The 17,056-nt window shown below is 42.0% G+C and overlaps 1 protein-coding gene across 1 annotated transcript in view; it reads left to right on the top strand.

Moving 5' to 3' along the window:
- ryr2a (ryanodine receptor 2a (cardiac)) overlaps positions 1 to 17,056 on the top strand; it is a gene marked incomplete at both ends in the record, with an annotated part of 190,358 nt that overhangs the window by 84,117 nt on the left and 89,185 nt on the right. Inside the window, 20 exons of the mRNA XM_079183201.1 lie at positions 754 to 858; positions 1,976 to 2,079; positions 2,279 to 2,362; positions 2,617 to 2,776; positions 3,950 to 4,097; positions 4,260 to 4,363; positions 6,218 to 6,322; positions 6,450 to 6,624; positions 7,925 to 8,133; positions 8,469 to 8,645; positions 8,983 to 9,128; positions 9,264 to 9,378; positions 9,677 to 9,837; positions 10,678 to 10,837; positions 12,004 to 12,090; positions 12,612 to 12,743; positions 13,209 to 13,303; positions 13,929 to 14,104; positions 15,084 to 15,736; positions 16,354 to 16,554. Of these exons, the coding sequence (XP_079039327.1) occupies positions 754 to 858; positions 1,976 to 2,079; positions 2,279 to 2,362; positions 2,617 to 2,776; positions 3,950 to 4,097; positions 4,260 to 4,363; positions 6,218 to 6,322; positions 6,450 to 6,624; positions 7,925 to 8,133; positions 8,469 to 8,645; positions 8,983 to 9,128; positions 9,264 to 9,378; positions 9,677 to 9,837; positions 10,678 to 10,837; positions 12,004 to 12,090; positions 12,612 to 12,743; positions 13,209 to 13,303; positions 13,929 to 14,104; positions 15,084 to 15,736; positions 16,354 to 16,554 (3,297 nt within the window). The remainder of the gene's footprint in view (positions 1 to 753; positions 859 to 1,975; positions 2,080 to 2,278; positions 2,363 to 2,616; positions 2,777 to 3,949; positions 4,098 to 4,259; positions 4,364 to 6,217; positions 6,323 to 6,449; positions 6,625 to 7,924; positions 8,134 to 8,468; positions 8,646 to 8,982; positions 9,129 to 9,263; positions 9,379 to 9,676; positions 9,838 to 10,677; positions 10,838 to 12,003; positions 12,091 to 12,611; positions 12,744 to 13,208; positions 13,304 to 13,928; positions 14,105 to 15,083; positions 15,737 to 16,353; positions 16,555 to 17,056) is intronic.

Below are 17,056 nucleotides of genomic sequence, written 5' to 3'. Positions count from 1 at the left end.
AAAAGACTTTTTCCAAACTCTGATTTCATGTGAATGACATTCATGTTATAAATTTTTTTTGTTTACTCAGTGTGACATAGTACAGATAGGTTAGACAGGCACATTTGTAATTATCACAAGACGTATGAAACAGACATTATGATTAGAATATGGTCCAGATTTTCTTTTGTTTTTGTGTGATGGACTATTGTTAGTGTTTGTATGCAAGTGTGTTGTGTCAGTGTAAATTCACACATGAATAATTGTGACCATAAAAAGGTGCAGGTATATCTGAGGAGAAAGAGGAATAAATAAATTAATAAATAAATGAATGAATAGTAATAATTATGTTGACAAGTTCAATAAATACATATTAATAATAATAATATTACTATTATGATGATGATGATGATGATGATGATGATGATGATGATGATGATGATGATGATAATAATAATAGTAGGGGAAGAAAATAAATAAATAAACGATAATAATGGTCTTAAAGTAAAAACAAATAAGTAAATGAATCAACACGCCATCCTGATCCAAAAAAGCCCTCCAATTGAAAGAAAAATTATAATTATTATTATTGTTATTATTATATGTTGTATTGGTTACAGAGGGATGTAACGTGTGAAAGAGGTGACAGACCTCAGTGGTCTAATGACAAGAGAAGCATTTCATACCAATGTGCAGGACATGTTGTAAAGCAACAGACGTTCGATGTCCGAAAACGATTGTCAATTTTCCGTTTCTTCTCCTGTGTGTGTGCAGATTGTGCTGCCTCCTCACTTGGAGAGGATCAGGGAGAAGCTTGCAGAAAACATCCATGAACTGTGGGTGATGAACAAGATAGAACTGGGCTGGACCTACGGTGCAGTGAGTATCAGACAAACACCGATTGTGATTATAAGCCCCTTTCAGGCATGTTTACATACATTTAATCTGATGGCAATTCAACATGTTTGTCTCATGTTTGAATGAGCGCCCGAGTCACTTTTACATACAAATTCTCACAGCTCAGCAGGTCACCTTCAACATGACACAACTCTGAATTGAATGCCGTCAGATTATTGTTACACAAGGTGAAACATGCAGAGAGAGAAATGAAATGCAGGTCTTGTTCCACTGATTAAGAGCTGTTAATACATTTCTTATGGAAGTTTCATCTCCTTTGCTCAATGAAAATAAGACAAGTTCTAACTATGAATATCTCAACAAACTAATTAGTGATATTACAGCATGTGAGCAAAGGTCTTAAACAAGTCTGTCTCTGTCAGACCATATTGAGTCAACGGCAGAATTCTTGACCTCAATAAAAATGCATTTAAAATGAAGAAATCGATCAGCATTCTGAATGCTTAGTTGGCAGAGCTTCAACCTCAGCTAGTCTTTCAACTCGAGGTCATTACATCAGTTTTTCAGGCTCTGCCGTCGTATCTCAACTGAATCCAGTCAGTCAGTCATATCTACCACTGTGGCTCATTCAGTGCACAGCCACAGACCCACGGGAGTCCTCACTTGTCGCACACATAGAAGCTGATACTGCACTTCACATCCCAAACAGTCAGTAGTGAAACCTATTAGTTCTAAGTTACATTGATGTAACTGCAGCTCTATAATTACATTCATCGAGGTGTCCCATGGTTCTTCTTGTCCTGCGATCAAAGGGTGCCAAGCAACAGGCTCCCTTCCCTCACGGTCTTAACCTTTGCTTTTTATGCTTCCGCTCCGGTGACAGCTGTGGCAGGAGGCACTGTGTTTTCTGGTTGTCTGTCCATCCCATTCTCGTGGACGCGATATCTCAGGAACACCTTGAGGCAATTTATTAAAATATGGCACAAATGTCCACCTGGACTCAAGGATGATCTGATTAGAATTTGGTGGTCAAAGGTCAGAGGTCACTGACCTCTAACCTTACAAATTTCACACAAATGTCCAATAGGATAAAGTCGCGACAACAATTCTAGTTTTACATGTTGTCTGTGTGTTTCAGGTGCGAGATGATAACAAGCGGCAACACCCCTGTCTGGTGGAGTTCTCCAAGCTCCCTGAACAAGAACGGAGCTACAACTTACAGATGTCACTGGAGACTCTGAAGTAATGCATCAGTGCAGAAAGCAACATAAGATGTGACATTTGGATCAACTATGTATTTGTGGCACCCTGATGACACATGATACATTCATTCTGTACATGAGAAAACTCTTAAGATTCTTTCTGTGGCAGTTAACTATGGGTGATGCTAATCATGTTTGAGTCAATATAAAACACCTGAACACTAAATTCTGTGTTACAGAACTCTCCTGGCCCTTGGTTGTCACGTTGGCTTAGCAGATGAGCACGCTGTACAGAAAGTCAAGAGCATGAAACTGTCACCCACGTAAGTCAAACCCACCATCAGTATAATAACAGATAGGTAATACCACAAGTCAAGAAGAACTGGGTGCAGAATGAAACTTGCATGATGTAATGACACAGTGACAGGATCAATGGGACATGTCGTGAGCTGATTAAATAGGGCGAAACAAAAATGATATTTAGATGAGGAAAGCTCCAGAGGCTCAGACATCAGTACATGAAGGTTGTTGAGCAGCTGGCGTCCCCAGTTCAGTGATCCAACTCTTATCTGTGCAGCTATGAGCTGTCCGGTGGTTATAAACCTGCCCCTCTGGACCTGAGTCACATCAAACTGACCTCCACCCAGGAAGCCATGGTGGACAAACTGGCTGAGAATGCGCACAACGTCTGGGCAAGAGATCGCATCCGCCAGGGCTGGACCTATGGCATCCAACAGGTAGACACATATTGTTGACTACTGGGCTCTGTGTGTGGGTCTGTGTATGTGTTGAGACAGACAGCGATGATTTTGTGTTTCCCCTATCTCTCAATTTCCCACATTGATTTAATAGTTGGATGACCTGTCTGATTACAGGGCACCAGACTTCTCCTCTACTTGCTCAGTTGGTCGCACCAGCACATGATTGGATTCAGCAGGGTGTTCAATCAATGACCTTTCATGCTGATATATAGTTGTCTTAATTTGCTTACCCTGCCTGCGCTTTCATCATCAGTGGCGTCTCTCCCGCACCACTGGCCTCCTCCTCTCTCCCCTCATTTTGCTTTTTTAATATAATCAGCTGTAGAGGTTTTATTTTTGTAAGAGCTATAGGGATTATTTTTTAAAGTTCTGTGGCGCTATGAAAACGGAAGAGTTGGTATTTGGGCTTTTCCATTACTCAGGATTGGAAAAGTGTTTTGTGTGATTATGTGTGTTTTACCAAATACAATCAAGAAAAATAAAGTATTTACAAACTAATCTCCCATAAATTCACAAAAGAGTTAGATTAAACTAGGATCCTACCCAGTTGGCCTTTTCTACTTCCTGCTTGTCACAGTATAAGAGGCCATCTTGACTGCCACCACATCTTTTGGCCAGGCAAGGACTTGCATAGGATCCATAAAAGTAGAGTAATTTTCTCATAGACTTCTATAAAATCAGACTTCTTTTTGCAACCAGAGGAGTCACTCCCTGATGGTCAGTAGAGAGAATGCAAGTTTAAGACACTTTGCATTGGTTTAACTTATCAGGCCCGGACGTTTCTCCCTGACTAGAACCAATGGTTATTTCAATGCACAAAGAAAGCTATTGTCTGACAGTTTTTTTTTTTTTTTTTAATCAAATTTATTTAAAAGGGACCATGTACAGTTTGAACATAAATGTCTCCATTCGATGCACTGTACCAGATTGTAGCTTAAGCTAATTTGCATCTACAGTCCCTTGGCTTCCCTAGTTTGTTTGCTACTCTACTGGAGCTATACGGGATTAACATATCTTGCCTACAGGCACCTCAGTGATGTTAACAAGGGAGGGGTGAGCACTTAAGTTTCTCTTTCCCCACCCAGCACCATGTTCTTATGAAGCAACTGATAATTACTTTTTATTCTTCTGGCCCCTGTCTCTTGTCAGGATGTGAAGAGTCGCCGAAACCCTCGTCTAGTCCCCTACATTCTGTTGGATGAAAGAACCAAGAAGTCCAACAAAGACAGTCTGAGAGAGGCCGTCAGGACTCTGCTGGGATATGGATACAACCTGGAAGCTCCTGACCAGGACCATGGTACAAAACCTACCCTTCATTGTATTATTTCATTTAGGAATATTTTGATATATTATGTAATCATTTTGGGGGGGAAATGAATACCTTGATTGTACAAAAGTACAACATATGATAATAAGATGATTTTCTTCTTTATGGTAATGGACCCTTCTTCTCATCCAGCAGCACAATCTGACCCCAACAACATATCTACTGAGAGGTTTCGCATTTTCAGAGCAGAAAAAACCTACTGTGTTGATGCGGGGAAGTGGTACTTTGAGATGGAGGTAAGAAGAGACATGGTAAGAGATGTGATAGTATTGCGCTGAACAGTGGCGGGCCGTGCATTTTATACCTGGCCCTTCAGTGCTGTCCGACTACAGTTCCACCTCCTAATAATCTCATTATGACGCCACAGGTACGGTTATTATTTCTTTCTAACGGTGTAACAATACACGTATTCGTATTAAACCGTTTGGTACGAGGCTTACGAACTGAACAACACTTTTGAATAATACTAGTGCGTTTGGAAAATGCAGAAGCTTAAATTGTGGGAAATATAATGGACTTGCTCAAACTGGCAACCCACATGACATAACAGACAGCTGTCTGACACTCCGACCCCGGAAGAAAAACATTCTACACGCGATGCTAAACTTAGTGGAAAACAATAGCAGCAAACACGCTACACTCTCCCCACAGCATTTAGCTGTTCCCTACCGATTCAAACAGGGCTAAAGCAGTAGCCACGCAATCCCCATTTCTCCAGACCATCATTCTTGCTTTGTAAAACAAAACAAAACCCCAAACAGACAATCAAATGTCGGAAACCTAAACCCGTGATGACGGGATGCTTCGTCATTAACGGACAAGTCAGAATCAATGTAATTAACACATTGACAAGAACAAACTCACAAAAACCAGTCACATATATTTATATGACAACAAAGCATGACACATCAATCCAGCAACACTGCAGCGCTAAAACAGTATTCCACCGCACACTAAAGAACACGAGCCATTCAAATATTCACATCAGAGGGACCAACATCAACCGTATCATAAAAACGACAGGATAGACAAAGGAACACAGTAGTAACGCTACTGCAGATGTAAAAACACAAAAGCAGTTCACTTACCAAAGCTGCTGTTCACTTAAAGACAAAGTCCATCCTCCTTTCTTTGTTAATGAAGAGTTAATGAAAATATGCAACGCTTCTCCGATGCTGAAATACTGTTCGTACAAATCCTTTTCCATGCTGGGTCAGGGCTGCTGGCTGTGGGGTTGACCGACCCTGTCCAGCTTTTCCTGAAATGTCCTCCTTCAGCCATTAAGTGTTAAAAAAACAAAGCTAGGTAAAACAAATAATCTACACCAAGCAAAACGCTAAAAATGTCATGTCAATGTCATAACTTCTTACATATCTTTCAACTTGAACTGTTACTACTACTACTAACTTCTGTAAGCTGCTTCAGCTTCAAAACAGTCACGCTAGCCCACTGACCAATCACAGCGCATGTTAATGCTGAACCAGCTGCACGTTAATGCTGAAGTAGTTGTAGGCCAGCTAGAAGGCTCTGGCACGTCATATGCCCAACATGTCAAACTAAAGATCTGATTGGTTGAACACCATGACAATAAACAATATCGTCCCCATTTACTTAAACTGCACATGGATTCACTTGTGAGTCTGCAGGCCTGGGGCCTCTCTTCTACCTAGAGACATAGAGGTGAAATCTGATTGGATAAAAGCTCTACTTAAAACAAGCTGCACTGGAAGCAGAGCAACAGAGGAAGACAGTAGCTGTGCAATGAGAAAATCATTTTATAAATTATAATACATGTATTGTATATATATAAAATTATAAAATAGCTATAACTTTGTGATTCTGTTTAGGCCAGCAGAGAAGGCCTTATTGGCCCTGACGACCCACCACTGGCGCTGAAGATATTAGCTATTAGGATGTAACCTAAGATCCCTCATGGGGACCTATTCTGATCTAAAGAGTATGAAGAAGCTTTCACTAAATGTTGTTACTATATCACATTTGTTTCTTGATCCACCATAATCTGCAGACACGCACGCTTTACAGTTTTTTTCCCTAAACTGGATATTACCTGGTTCCTGCTTCTTCTCTAGGTATTAACAGCAGGAGAGATGAGGGTGGGCTGGGCCAGGCCAGGATGCCTCCCAGACCAGGAGCTGGGATCAGATGACCAGGCCTTTGTCTTCGATGGCTTCAAGGTCGCTGGATTATTCTTCGCCCCATGCTTTCCATTTATCAGTTTCATGGCACTGCAATATCATTTCTTTTTTAAAATATGAATGTCCAAATAACAATTCATCTTGAAAGTTTTTTTATTTTTCTTAGGTCCAGCGCTGGCACCAGGGTAATGAGCACTTTGGCCGTGCGTGGCAGACAGGGGACGTGGTGGGCTGCATGGTGGATCTGAACGAACACACCATGATGTTCACACTCAATGGAGAAGTGCTGCTGGATGACTCCGGATCTGAGCTGGCCTTCAAGGACTTTGAAGTTGGTGAAGGTCAGTGCTGCGTTATAGACAACAAATATCCTGTGCGGCGGATATTTGCCTGTTCGTGCACATCCAACATTTTCTAACTACGCCTGTGGCCGAAACATATAGATGAGAGTTTTGACCCCTACAGTTTGGAGAATATGGGTTTGATTTGCTGCGAGGAGAGACCCGGGCAGAGTATAAGAAATCCAAACCTTTCCTCTTCAGGATTACGCGTCCGTGTGACCGTCCGTGCGGAAAGCATAACAGGGTCTGAAACAAGTCTGAACAAGTCTGGTCCTTTGATAGAAGGCCCCCATGGGCCCCCATGGGCAGGCTTGTCTCAACATTTTTTAAAGATGAGAGGTCATTGGCCTACAGTCAGCTGTATAACATGTGTTTGTTAATAAGGGCTATATATCATTTTTAGAAGAGATAGCAACGGCAGTGCATGTACATGCCGGTAGCTCCCATGAATAGCTCCCATGAATGTTGCTACATTTTTGTCTTAATTTTAATTTTTTATCACTAATGGAATTTGACAGAATACATTCATCAACATCTGTCAAGGAAGCGTGGGGGACTTTGAGACAATCACTGCCCACGGCCGACCAACCAGCCAGACCTGCAGCACCAAACGCCACCAAACTGCCACAGGGAGGAGAGCCCAGATGGAAGTTAAGCTAACAGCTAGGATTTAAGGTTACTCCACCACCCAGCCTACTGCTGGCTGTCTGATGCCCGGTCGGCGAAAAACAATTTTGATGAAAGGCAGCAGGAGGTCGGTGACTGTTGTGCCCACATCTTCACAGAGACCTGGATCCATTGTGGTCCAGGATCAAGCTGAACTTGACGGGTAAACAGCGAGACAGAGAACAGGACTCCGGTGGGACCAGAGGAGGAGGACTCTGTGTTTTTGTCATGATGCTTGGTGCTCAAACAGTCAGAGTTGATGGACAATGTTTTCCTCATGTTTCATTTTTTATTTGAAGATGTCGGCCATATTATCTGACCAGAGAATTGTTGTTGTTGCTGCTGTTTACACTCCTGATGCAAATTCAAAAGATGGACCCCAGGAATGTACTACTGTCTCGGTTTTGTATTGTTTGTCATGTGTTTTTTGTGTTACAAATAGGCCACAACTTAATTTCGTAGTGCATCCCTGTGTTGCATAATGACAATAAATTATCCTTGAATCATTGAACTTATCAGTTGAGTTGCACCAATGATCCACTGAAAATGTTCCTCTATGGGTAGTGTTACAGGTAGACATGCCCAAAAAGCTTCATCCTACTCCTAGTATTTGATTTCTTCTCTCTGTCTCCAGGTTTTATCCCTGTGTCCAGTCTGGGTGTGTGTCAGGGGGGGAGAATGAACTTCGGTAAGGACGTCAGCACTCTGAAGTACTTCACCATCTGCGGCCTGCAGGAAGGCTACGAACCGTTTGCTGTCAACATGAACCGGGACGTCACCATGTGGCTCAGCAAGAGGCTGCCTCAGTTTGTTCCTGTCCCTCCCAACCACCAACACATGGAGGTGAGCGGAGTCACCCGCAATACAGACCCACGTAGCTAACACCTGGTAGAATCTGATGTAGGTTTTTGGTAGAACATTTAATGACTTTGGCCTGCGATCTGAACTAAAATGTAATCCCTTCAGACAAATTTCAAGCCATTTCTAAATATGTTTTTGTCTTGTATGCTCCCCCCAAAACTGTTCAATAAACTACTGAAAAATTAATCGGAGCTGAAATATTGACGGACCAGACATAGCTAATGTTTTTTCAAGGGAGGACACTGTGGACAATCATGGGTGTAAACTGCAACTTGACTGAGGCGGTAATTCTAGTTTGATTTTGCCGCCTTTTTCAGGTGACAAGGATCGATGGGACGGTGGAGTCGTGTCCATGCCTGAAGGTCACCCAGAGGTCATTTGGCTCACAGAACAGTTACACTGACATTACCTTCTACAGGCTGAGCATGCCCATAGAGTGTGCAGAATCCTTCTCCAGATCCCCAGCGAACGACAGCCTCTTCTCACCAAAGCGGGTAACAGCACCACAAACCCACTGACATACACTCATTTATATCTCTACACATGTTTCAGACAGATGTGTTGACATTGATAGATACTTGGTGTGTAACACACACTCAATGCATCTGTTGTGTAGCAGCTTCGTCCACTGCCCGGGTGGAATATATTGTATACTCATTATCTTGAATTTCTCTTGTCAACTGCATACTGTTCATATTTGTACATAGAACTATCAAAGGAGAGCTCACCACAACACCATTTACTGCTAACATTTACTTGGAAAGTGTGAACAGTAGGGTTAGGGTTTATGACTGAGAATATGCATGGTGTGTTCACTGTCTGTTTCTGCAGGAGCTGGAGGACTTTGAAACTGTGTCAGACTTTGAGGTCCTGATGAAGTCTTCTCATGGTCCCAATGGTCCCAATGGACCTGACAGAGATGAATTCAACAACCACAAAGACTATAACCAGGAGAAGCCTTCCAAACTCAAGCAACGGTAAACCTCAACACTAAATATTCAACAGTTCTGTTATCTCTATCCAGCTTTTCCGCTCTAGTAATTTGTGTCATTGTGTTTGATCACATTTTTTTTTAAACTATATAAACCTAAACCAACCATCTGACCTACCAGGTTCATGTTGAAGAAAAACAAGCCAGACAACAACTGTCCGACATCTGCTCGTCTGTCAGAGGAGGTGATGGCTGATGACAGAGACGAATATGAATTCCTCATGCAAGCCTCTACTGTAAGACAATACATGAACAAAATACAATTCACAAAACACTCCCATGCAATATACTTGTAACTGATGACTAGAAACTCCCCACTCCAAGAGAGCAAGTAAGGCTAAAGATGCACAAGAGGGTTTTGAAATTCATAAATTATGAATATAATACAGATCAACAGGTCCTAGAGTTCTTTGGTTTCTTAGCAAATTATGTTTATCACCTGTATTTAGTGTTTCATAATACGTGTGTCGAGAAGTCTGTTGGGTAAGTAACTGTGATCAAACTTGACCTAAGTGCATCTCTCTTTGTGTGCAGCACTACTACTCCGTGCGGATCTTCCCTGGTCAGGAGCCCAGCAGTGTTTGGGTGGGCTGGGTAACCTCTGACTTCCATCAGTACGACCCAGGCTTTGAGCTGCACAATGTCCGAACCGTCACTGTTACCCTGGGTGATGAGAAGGGCAAAGTTCATGAGAGGTTAGTCAAGTTACAGCTAACTTAGGGTAAATTCCAATATATTTCTTCATTAAAGTTTGGCAAGCATGGATGACATGTGTCATGAAGGCAGCCATTTTTCATTCCACCTTAGGAATACATCATGTGATTTCAGTGACTACGCACCTTAAATCTGACATGAGGAACTAATCACTGCTATATATGTGTGTGTGTTCTTCAGTACAAAGCGCAGTTACTGTTACATGGTGTGTGTGTTCTTCAGTATAAAGCGCAGTAACTGTTACATGGTGTGTGTGTGTTCTTCAGTATAAAGCGCAGTAACTGTTACATGGTGTGTGTGTGTGTGTGTTCTTCAGTACAAAGCGCAGTTACTGTTACATGGTGTGTGTGTGTGTGTTCTGCAGTATAAAGTGCAGTAACTGTTACATGGTGTGTGTGTGTGTGTTCTTCAGTTTAAAGCGCAGTAGCTGTTACACGGTGCTTGTGTGTGTGTTCTTCATGTAACTGTTACATGGTGTGTGTGTGTGTGTGTGTGTGTGTGTGTGTGTGTGTGTGTGTGTGTGTGTGTGTGTTCTTCAGTATAAAGCGCAGTAACTGTTACATGGTGTGTGTGTGTGTGTTCTTCAGTTTAAAGCGCAGTAGCTGTTACACGGTGCTTGTGTGTGTGTTCTTCATGTAACTGTTACATGGTGTGTGTGTGTGTGTGTGTGTGTTCTTCAGTACAAAGCGCAGTAGCTGTTACATAGTGTGTGTGTGTGTGTTCTTCATGTGACTGTTACATGGTGTGTGTGTGTGTGTGTGTGTGTGTGTTCTTCATTATAAAGCGCAGTAACTGTTACACGGTGTGTGTGTGTTCTTCAGTATAAAGCGCAGTAACTGTTACATGGTGTGGGCTGGAGAGAGCAGCAGTCCTGGTCAGGGGAGGAACAACAACGGCTTAGAGATTGGCTGCCTGGTCGACACGACAAACGGATTGCTGACATTTACAGCTAACGGGAAAGAACTCAGCACCTACTACCAGGTACATATTTGACATGGTGTTTCAGGTTTGTGAATGGTCCTTTCCTGTAACTCCTGCTGTGTCATATACTCCCATCCTCTTTCTTTTTTTCTCTTTCATTTTTTGCACACACAAAAATGAGCCACCTTCCTTCCTGCCTTGTTTCTTCTCTTGCTTCTTATGTATTTTGTTTGCTTCTAGCATAAGTCCCTCTCAGTACAACTGGCACCCGCTATATTACAACCTGTATTCTTCTGTTTTTCAATATTTGTTAGTCCAACTGAAACATGTTTCTTCTGGGGGCGGCCATGACACACTGGGCTAAGAGGGTTGTCCGGTAACCGCAAGGTCTACGGTTTGATCCTTGACTGTCATGTGTCGAAGTGTCCATGAGCAAGACACTGAACCCCTAACTGCTCCCCGGGCGCTTTTCAGCAGCCCACTGCTCTCTATAAGGGATGGGTTAAATGCAGAGGTCAAATTTTGTGTATGTGTAAATGTATATAACAATAAAAAGACATTACTATTACTTATTACTGCTACAGCATTCATATGCTCAGTAAATCATACGACTCTGTATGGTTCTTTGGTTTCATGTTCCCCCTATATTTGAATTTACAAGTTGAAATGTTGCTCATAGACATTATACTTCTGTTCATAGCCAATCACATCATTTCATTAAAGCTGTGTAAAAAGTGACCTTAGCGTTCTTTCATCGGTCTGCAGTGACACTGATTAACAGTCGGGCTGCAGGCCGAGACACAACACAAAGAGCCACGGACTTTGATCAACAACTCACATTAGCTTTCTAGCTAATGTCTCTTTCTTTTCTGCAAACATGAACCAGGAAAAGGTATACTGCTAACATCAGTTTGCAGCAGGCTAGATAGCTTATTTTCTAATTAGATAGAGCACATTGAAAACCTTTAAAACCGCTTCTTCAACACCACTGCGACAACAAGACCCTGTCTGTTTTTAGCATTTAAATTACAGTTAACCGAGAACGTTTATTTACATTGTCTATTTGTGCCCCTGACCTTTCAGCGTCCAATTAGTGATTTACATCAGCCCACCTTCCTCACAATTCCATTGAAAAAAAACATGATTTTGGTTAGCGAACAGGGAATGACTGATCGTCGATTCAGTTGGATTTAAGTAACTAGCTAAACTCTCTCTCGTCCCCACAGGTGGAGCCCAGTACTAAGCTGTTCCCAGCAGTCTTTGCCAAGGCCACCAGCCCCAATGTCTTCCAGTTTGAACTGGGGCGTATTAAGGTGAGACGGACACGCACACACATACAGCTTCGTCGTCAAAATAAAGTGTCTGAGGTTTGGCAGTTTGCTTTTAACCTCGGTGACAAAGTGACCTGCATTTCCTGTTGCTGCTTCATAATAAAAGCCTTCTAGTGGTTAACAGGTGGAGAAGTTTTATTGATTAATGGAGAAACAAAACACAAGAAACACAACCAAAATTACCTAGAATTATTTGTCGAGACTCGGATATTAATTTGACCTGTTATAATGCCTCTGTAGGAGGAGTAGTAACAGCTTTCTGGTTTGATGTGTGTTTAGTGACACTTTGATGCCAGAACAGCAAAATGCTCAAAATGAAAATTGAACATTTCTAAAACAGTCTTTGTAATGACCACACCCTACAGTCTCTAATGTAATGTCGGTTTGGGTTGATGATTATGTCTAATGCAACACCAGAATAATGAGCACTAATATGAAAACCGACTCTTGGTTGCCAGAATAAAAAATGCATAATGAGTTTGAATATGTCTGTTTCCTGTCAGAATGTGATGCCTCTGTCAGCTGGTCTGTTTAAGAGCGAGAGGAAGAACCCAATTCCTCAGTGTCCTCCAAGGCTGCATGTCCAGTTCCTCACTCCTGTATTATGGAGTCGCGTTCCCAACCACTTCCTCAAGGTACAGTAACAACTCCTACAGCAGGCCTGCATTCTCTGGCTCTTTTGTGGTTTTGTTTTGGCTGATATATAACATGAAAATCACATATTTTGCAACGTACAGAGAAAAGGGATATAAAGGCTGACCTTTTCTGAAAAGAAATGTAAAGAGAGTACTAACATTAGGAGAGCTTCTATCTTACATTTATCTCACTTGTATGCAGCACAAGACCCTTCTTAGAAGAAACTAATTGCCTGCCTGATTTGGATCATTTTCAATTCACTGGGAAAGCCTTACCAATGCGTGGAAATGATTCTGTGTTAGTTTTATGACTCCTCCATATTATCTTCCTGCGTATGGGCAGCATGCTAGGTGAACTGTCTGCTGTGCTGGAAAGCAACATGAAATATAATGTATACTGTCTGCGAAGTGCTAACAGATATATACTGTATATATACACATATATCTATAATTATTTTTTTTCAGGTGTCAGCATCCAGAGTAAATGACAGACATGGCTGGCTGGTCCAGTGTAACAAACCTCTGCAGTTCATGTCTCTGCACATACCTGAGGAGAACAAGTGGAGTACACACAGCTACACGCACACAAATATACACACAAACACACATCAGGGGTGGACCATCTGGCTTACCGGACATTTTCCCAGTGGGCCTACCGGCACTTTGGGTCGACACAGCTGTCTTTTTGTTATTTTTGTCTCACCGGCCCATAAAACATGTAGCCTAGATCTGCCCAGTGTTTTTTTGTTTTTTGTTATCCCCCTTTGATGCCAGGGCAGATTTTTTTGGTCCCAATCCACCCCTGACACACATCTCTGTACTTCTATCTTGGTGATGACACTCATTGACTTGACATAATACATTCCCAAGCCCCTTACCCTTACCTTTAACATCACTAAATGATGATAAATGCCTAACCCGTACCCTTACAAAAACCGAATTCTAACCTGAACCTTAAAACCAAGTATTAGCCCCTGAAAAAGGCCTTTGAAGAAGTGTCCCCACTCAGTGAATACATACTGTACTTATTTCGGTCCTCACTATGGAGCGAGTACAAGAACACACAAACACAAGTGTATACACACACACACACACACACACACACACACACACACACACACACACACCTTTTTCCTTTTCCTGCTCTCTCATTTCTTATGCATTATCTCTCTGTGTGTTGTCCAGGTCGGTGGATATCCTGGAGCTCTCAGAGCGGAGGGACCTATTAAAGTTTCACTACCATACCCTCAGACTGTATTCAGCGATCTGTGCTCTGGGAAACAACCGGGTGGCACACGCCCTCTGCTCCCACGTAGACGAGGCACAGCTCCTGCAGGCTATAGAGAATAAGTACATGCCAGGTAACACACAGGACATAAAGACAGAATGCCCGCATGCAAGGCGTTAGAGCCTGTCCCTGAGAAATAAGTAGAGGTCAGGTAATACTCAGAGCCATAGACCATGAACTAAACTCTCAATAGTTTACTTCATAGTAAGAAGTTAATTGAGATTTCAGACACCTATGGACCATAATTGCATGATGCAGGAATAACTGTAGGAAGAGTGGGAAGAAGTATTTTGGTAATACTAATGAAATGTATGTGTTATTCTATACTGTTTTTATTATGAACAAATCCCATGAAAAGACCCAAGCCAATAATGTGTTCGGTCCTCAATACTTTCTGAATTCTTTACTCTGTCCGTAGCTCTCACACACCAAGTCTTAAAAAGAATGCTCACAAATATGTAGTTTAATTTAAAAATAAATAAATCTTAATAATTTCCTACAACAGCTGGCAACTGTTATTTTAACACACAATACTCAAACAGAAGGTATTATGTCACGTGTTGGGACTATTTTCAGCGGCACAATGAGATCTCTAGTGAGTATTTATTGCAAAAGCACGCAGTATATGGGATTGAGTCAAAATACAATGGTGATGATGGAACATGTCATCCAGTGCAACAATATGGCTCATTGATGTGTTTTAGTACTTTTTTGATAACAATGGAGCTCTATGACACAGAGGAAGAAGATATATTAAGATTTGATGCACACACATAATACTTATTAGGAAGATACCAGACTTCATTTAAGTCATTTAAGTTGGCTAAAATGAATACAGTAAACTCAGTGTTACAAAGGGTCTGACTTTGGGCTCTCTCCTTCAAGATAATGTCAGGAAATGGCCATATACACCTCTAGAGAAAATAAATTAATGTATTTGGTACTACCAGGTAATGGGTGTATTATGTTCACTAGTAAGAATGGTAATAAATGGTAAGATTAAGGGTTCATGTTTTAGCTAAAACTTTATAAGTATCGTCTCTCATCCCCAGGTTTGCTACGTGCAGGCTACTACGACCTCCTCATCGACATCCACCTGAGCAGCTACACCACAGCTCGCCTCATGATGAACAACGAGTATATTGTTCCCATGACGGACGAAACCAAGAGCATCACCTTGTTCCCCGATGAGAAGAAGAAACATGGCCTGCCAGGCATCGGCCTCAGCACCTCCCTGAGACCCAGAATGCACTTTTCATCCCCGAGTTTTGTCTGTGGGAACGGACCGTCGTATCGTAATGCCGGCAACAACGGATCAGGAGACTGTTTCCAGTACAGCCCTGAGTTCCCCTTAGACGTGCTGAAGATGAAAACCATCGAGATGCTAACGGAGGCGGTGCGGGAGGGGAGCATGCACGTGCGGGATCCAATAGGAGGCACCACTGAGTTTCTCTTTGTCCCCCTCATCAAGCTGTTCTACACCCTGCTCATCATGGGAGTCTTCAAAAGTGGAGATCTGAAGAACATCCTCAGACTGATTGAACCGTCCGTGTTCTCTGAAAGACAGGAAGGTCAGGAGGACACGCACACGGAGCTGGAGGCGGTGAAGGAGGGGGAGACTGAGGGAAGAGGAGAGGACGGAGGACGGAGCATGCCTAAAGAAGGACTGTTACAGATGAAGCTACCTGAACCTGTAAAACTCCAGGTGACACTCAGTTAACCCTCTCAGTTTGTAAATGCGCTTCCACTTGTTTACTATATCAGATTACAGACATAGTGCTTTTTAAAAATCATTTTTAATGTAACAGTCATTATTTTTTGTCACATTGCAATATGTTCTTTCCACGAACATTTTACTTTTTCTTACTGATCGAAGCTCTCCTTAAAGTTATAGAAAACTTGATATAGAATCTCATGTTTTAATATCTACATTTAGTTTTACGTGTGATATACCGTGCATAGCATTTGAAGTTACAGAAAACTAACAAATATTGATAATTTGTAAACACCAATAAATCATTTTGTCAAATAAACAGCTTTTTTCTTTGTTAATTTCACTGATAATTTGACTATGTATTAATAATTAAATAAAATAAAACTGATATCAAGTGGACTTGAAATCAGTTTTATACTTTTTTTCTCACTTGTCTCTTTCTATGTTTCCATAGATTTCACTAAGAATCAAAACAAACAAAATCAGTTTTAACAATTTCAAACAATGACAATGACACCAAAGCTCGATGACTATTCCTCACAAACTTGTTGCACCTTTTTCATCATAGCATGTCGTTAAGCCAACACATGTCTGATCTGTGTATGCAGATGTGCCACGTGCTGCAGTACCTGTGTGACTGCCAGGTGCGCCATCGTATCGAGGCGGTGGTGGCCTTCTCCGACGACTTCGTGGCCGGTCTCCAAGACAACCAGCGTTTCCGCTACAATGAGGTGATGCTGGCGCTCAACATGTCTGCAGCCCTCACTGCCAAGAAGACCAAAGAGTTCAGATCTCCTCCACAGGAGCAGGTAGGAACACCTCTGAGGAAGGGAGAGCCCGGTCCGGAGGACTGAACAGTGCAGAGGGATAGGTTGTGCGGGAGTAGAGTGGGCAGGAGGATAATGATGCAACGTAGAGGAAGTGTATCGGAGAAGAACACTTTTTCTGTATCACCTATTCACATATTCATATTCATATTATTATTATACATATTGTATCACATATTCAGCTGCAGCCTCTGAACACGGGACATCAGGTAGTTCTTTCTATCCCATTTGACAATGAGCACACTCACTCTTGCAGTGTGTGAAACTGTACTGACACTGAGGCACTGTTCCATTAATTTGCTCTTGCTGTTGCTGGAAACATTGATTGTTTGAATGCATTGCAGACACCCCTAGTCTACGCTGCCGGGAACACACTCCCAACACCCAGAGACTGTGAACAAATGCGTGTTGGATTTCAGTGATGTAATCTTAGTGGTTGTTGTGGAAGCATTCAATGAACTGGACTCGTATCACAGTCGCCCCG

The sequence above is a fragment of the Pholis gunnellus genome, assembly GCF_910591455.1.
Source record: "Pholis gunnellus genome assembly, chromosome: 21".
NCBI classification, from domain to species: domain Eukaryota; kingdom Metazoa; phylum Chordata; class Actinopteri; order Perciformes; family Pholidae; genus Pholis; species Pholis gunnellus.
The sequence above is the reverse complement of the archived record's forward strand: the minus strand, read 5'-3'. Positions and strand labels throughout refer to the sequence as shown.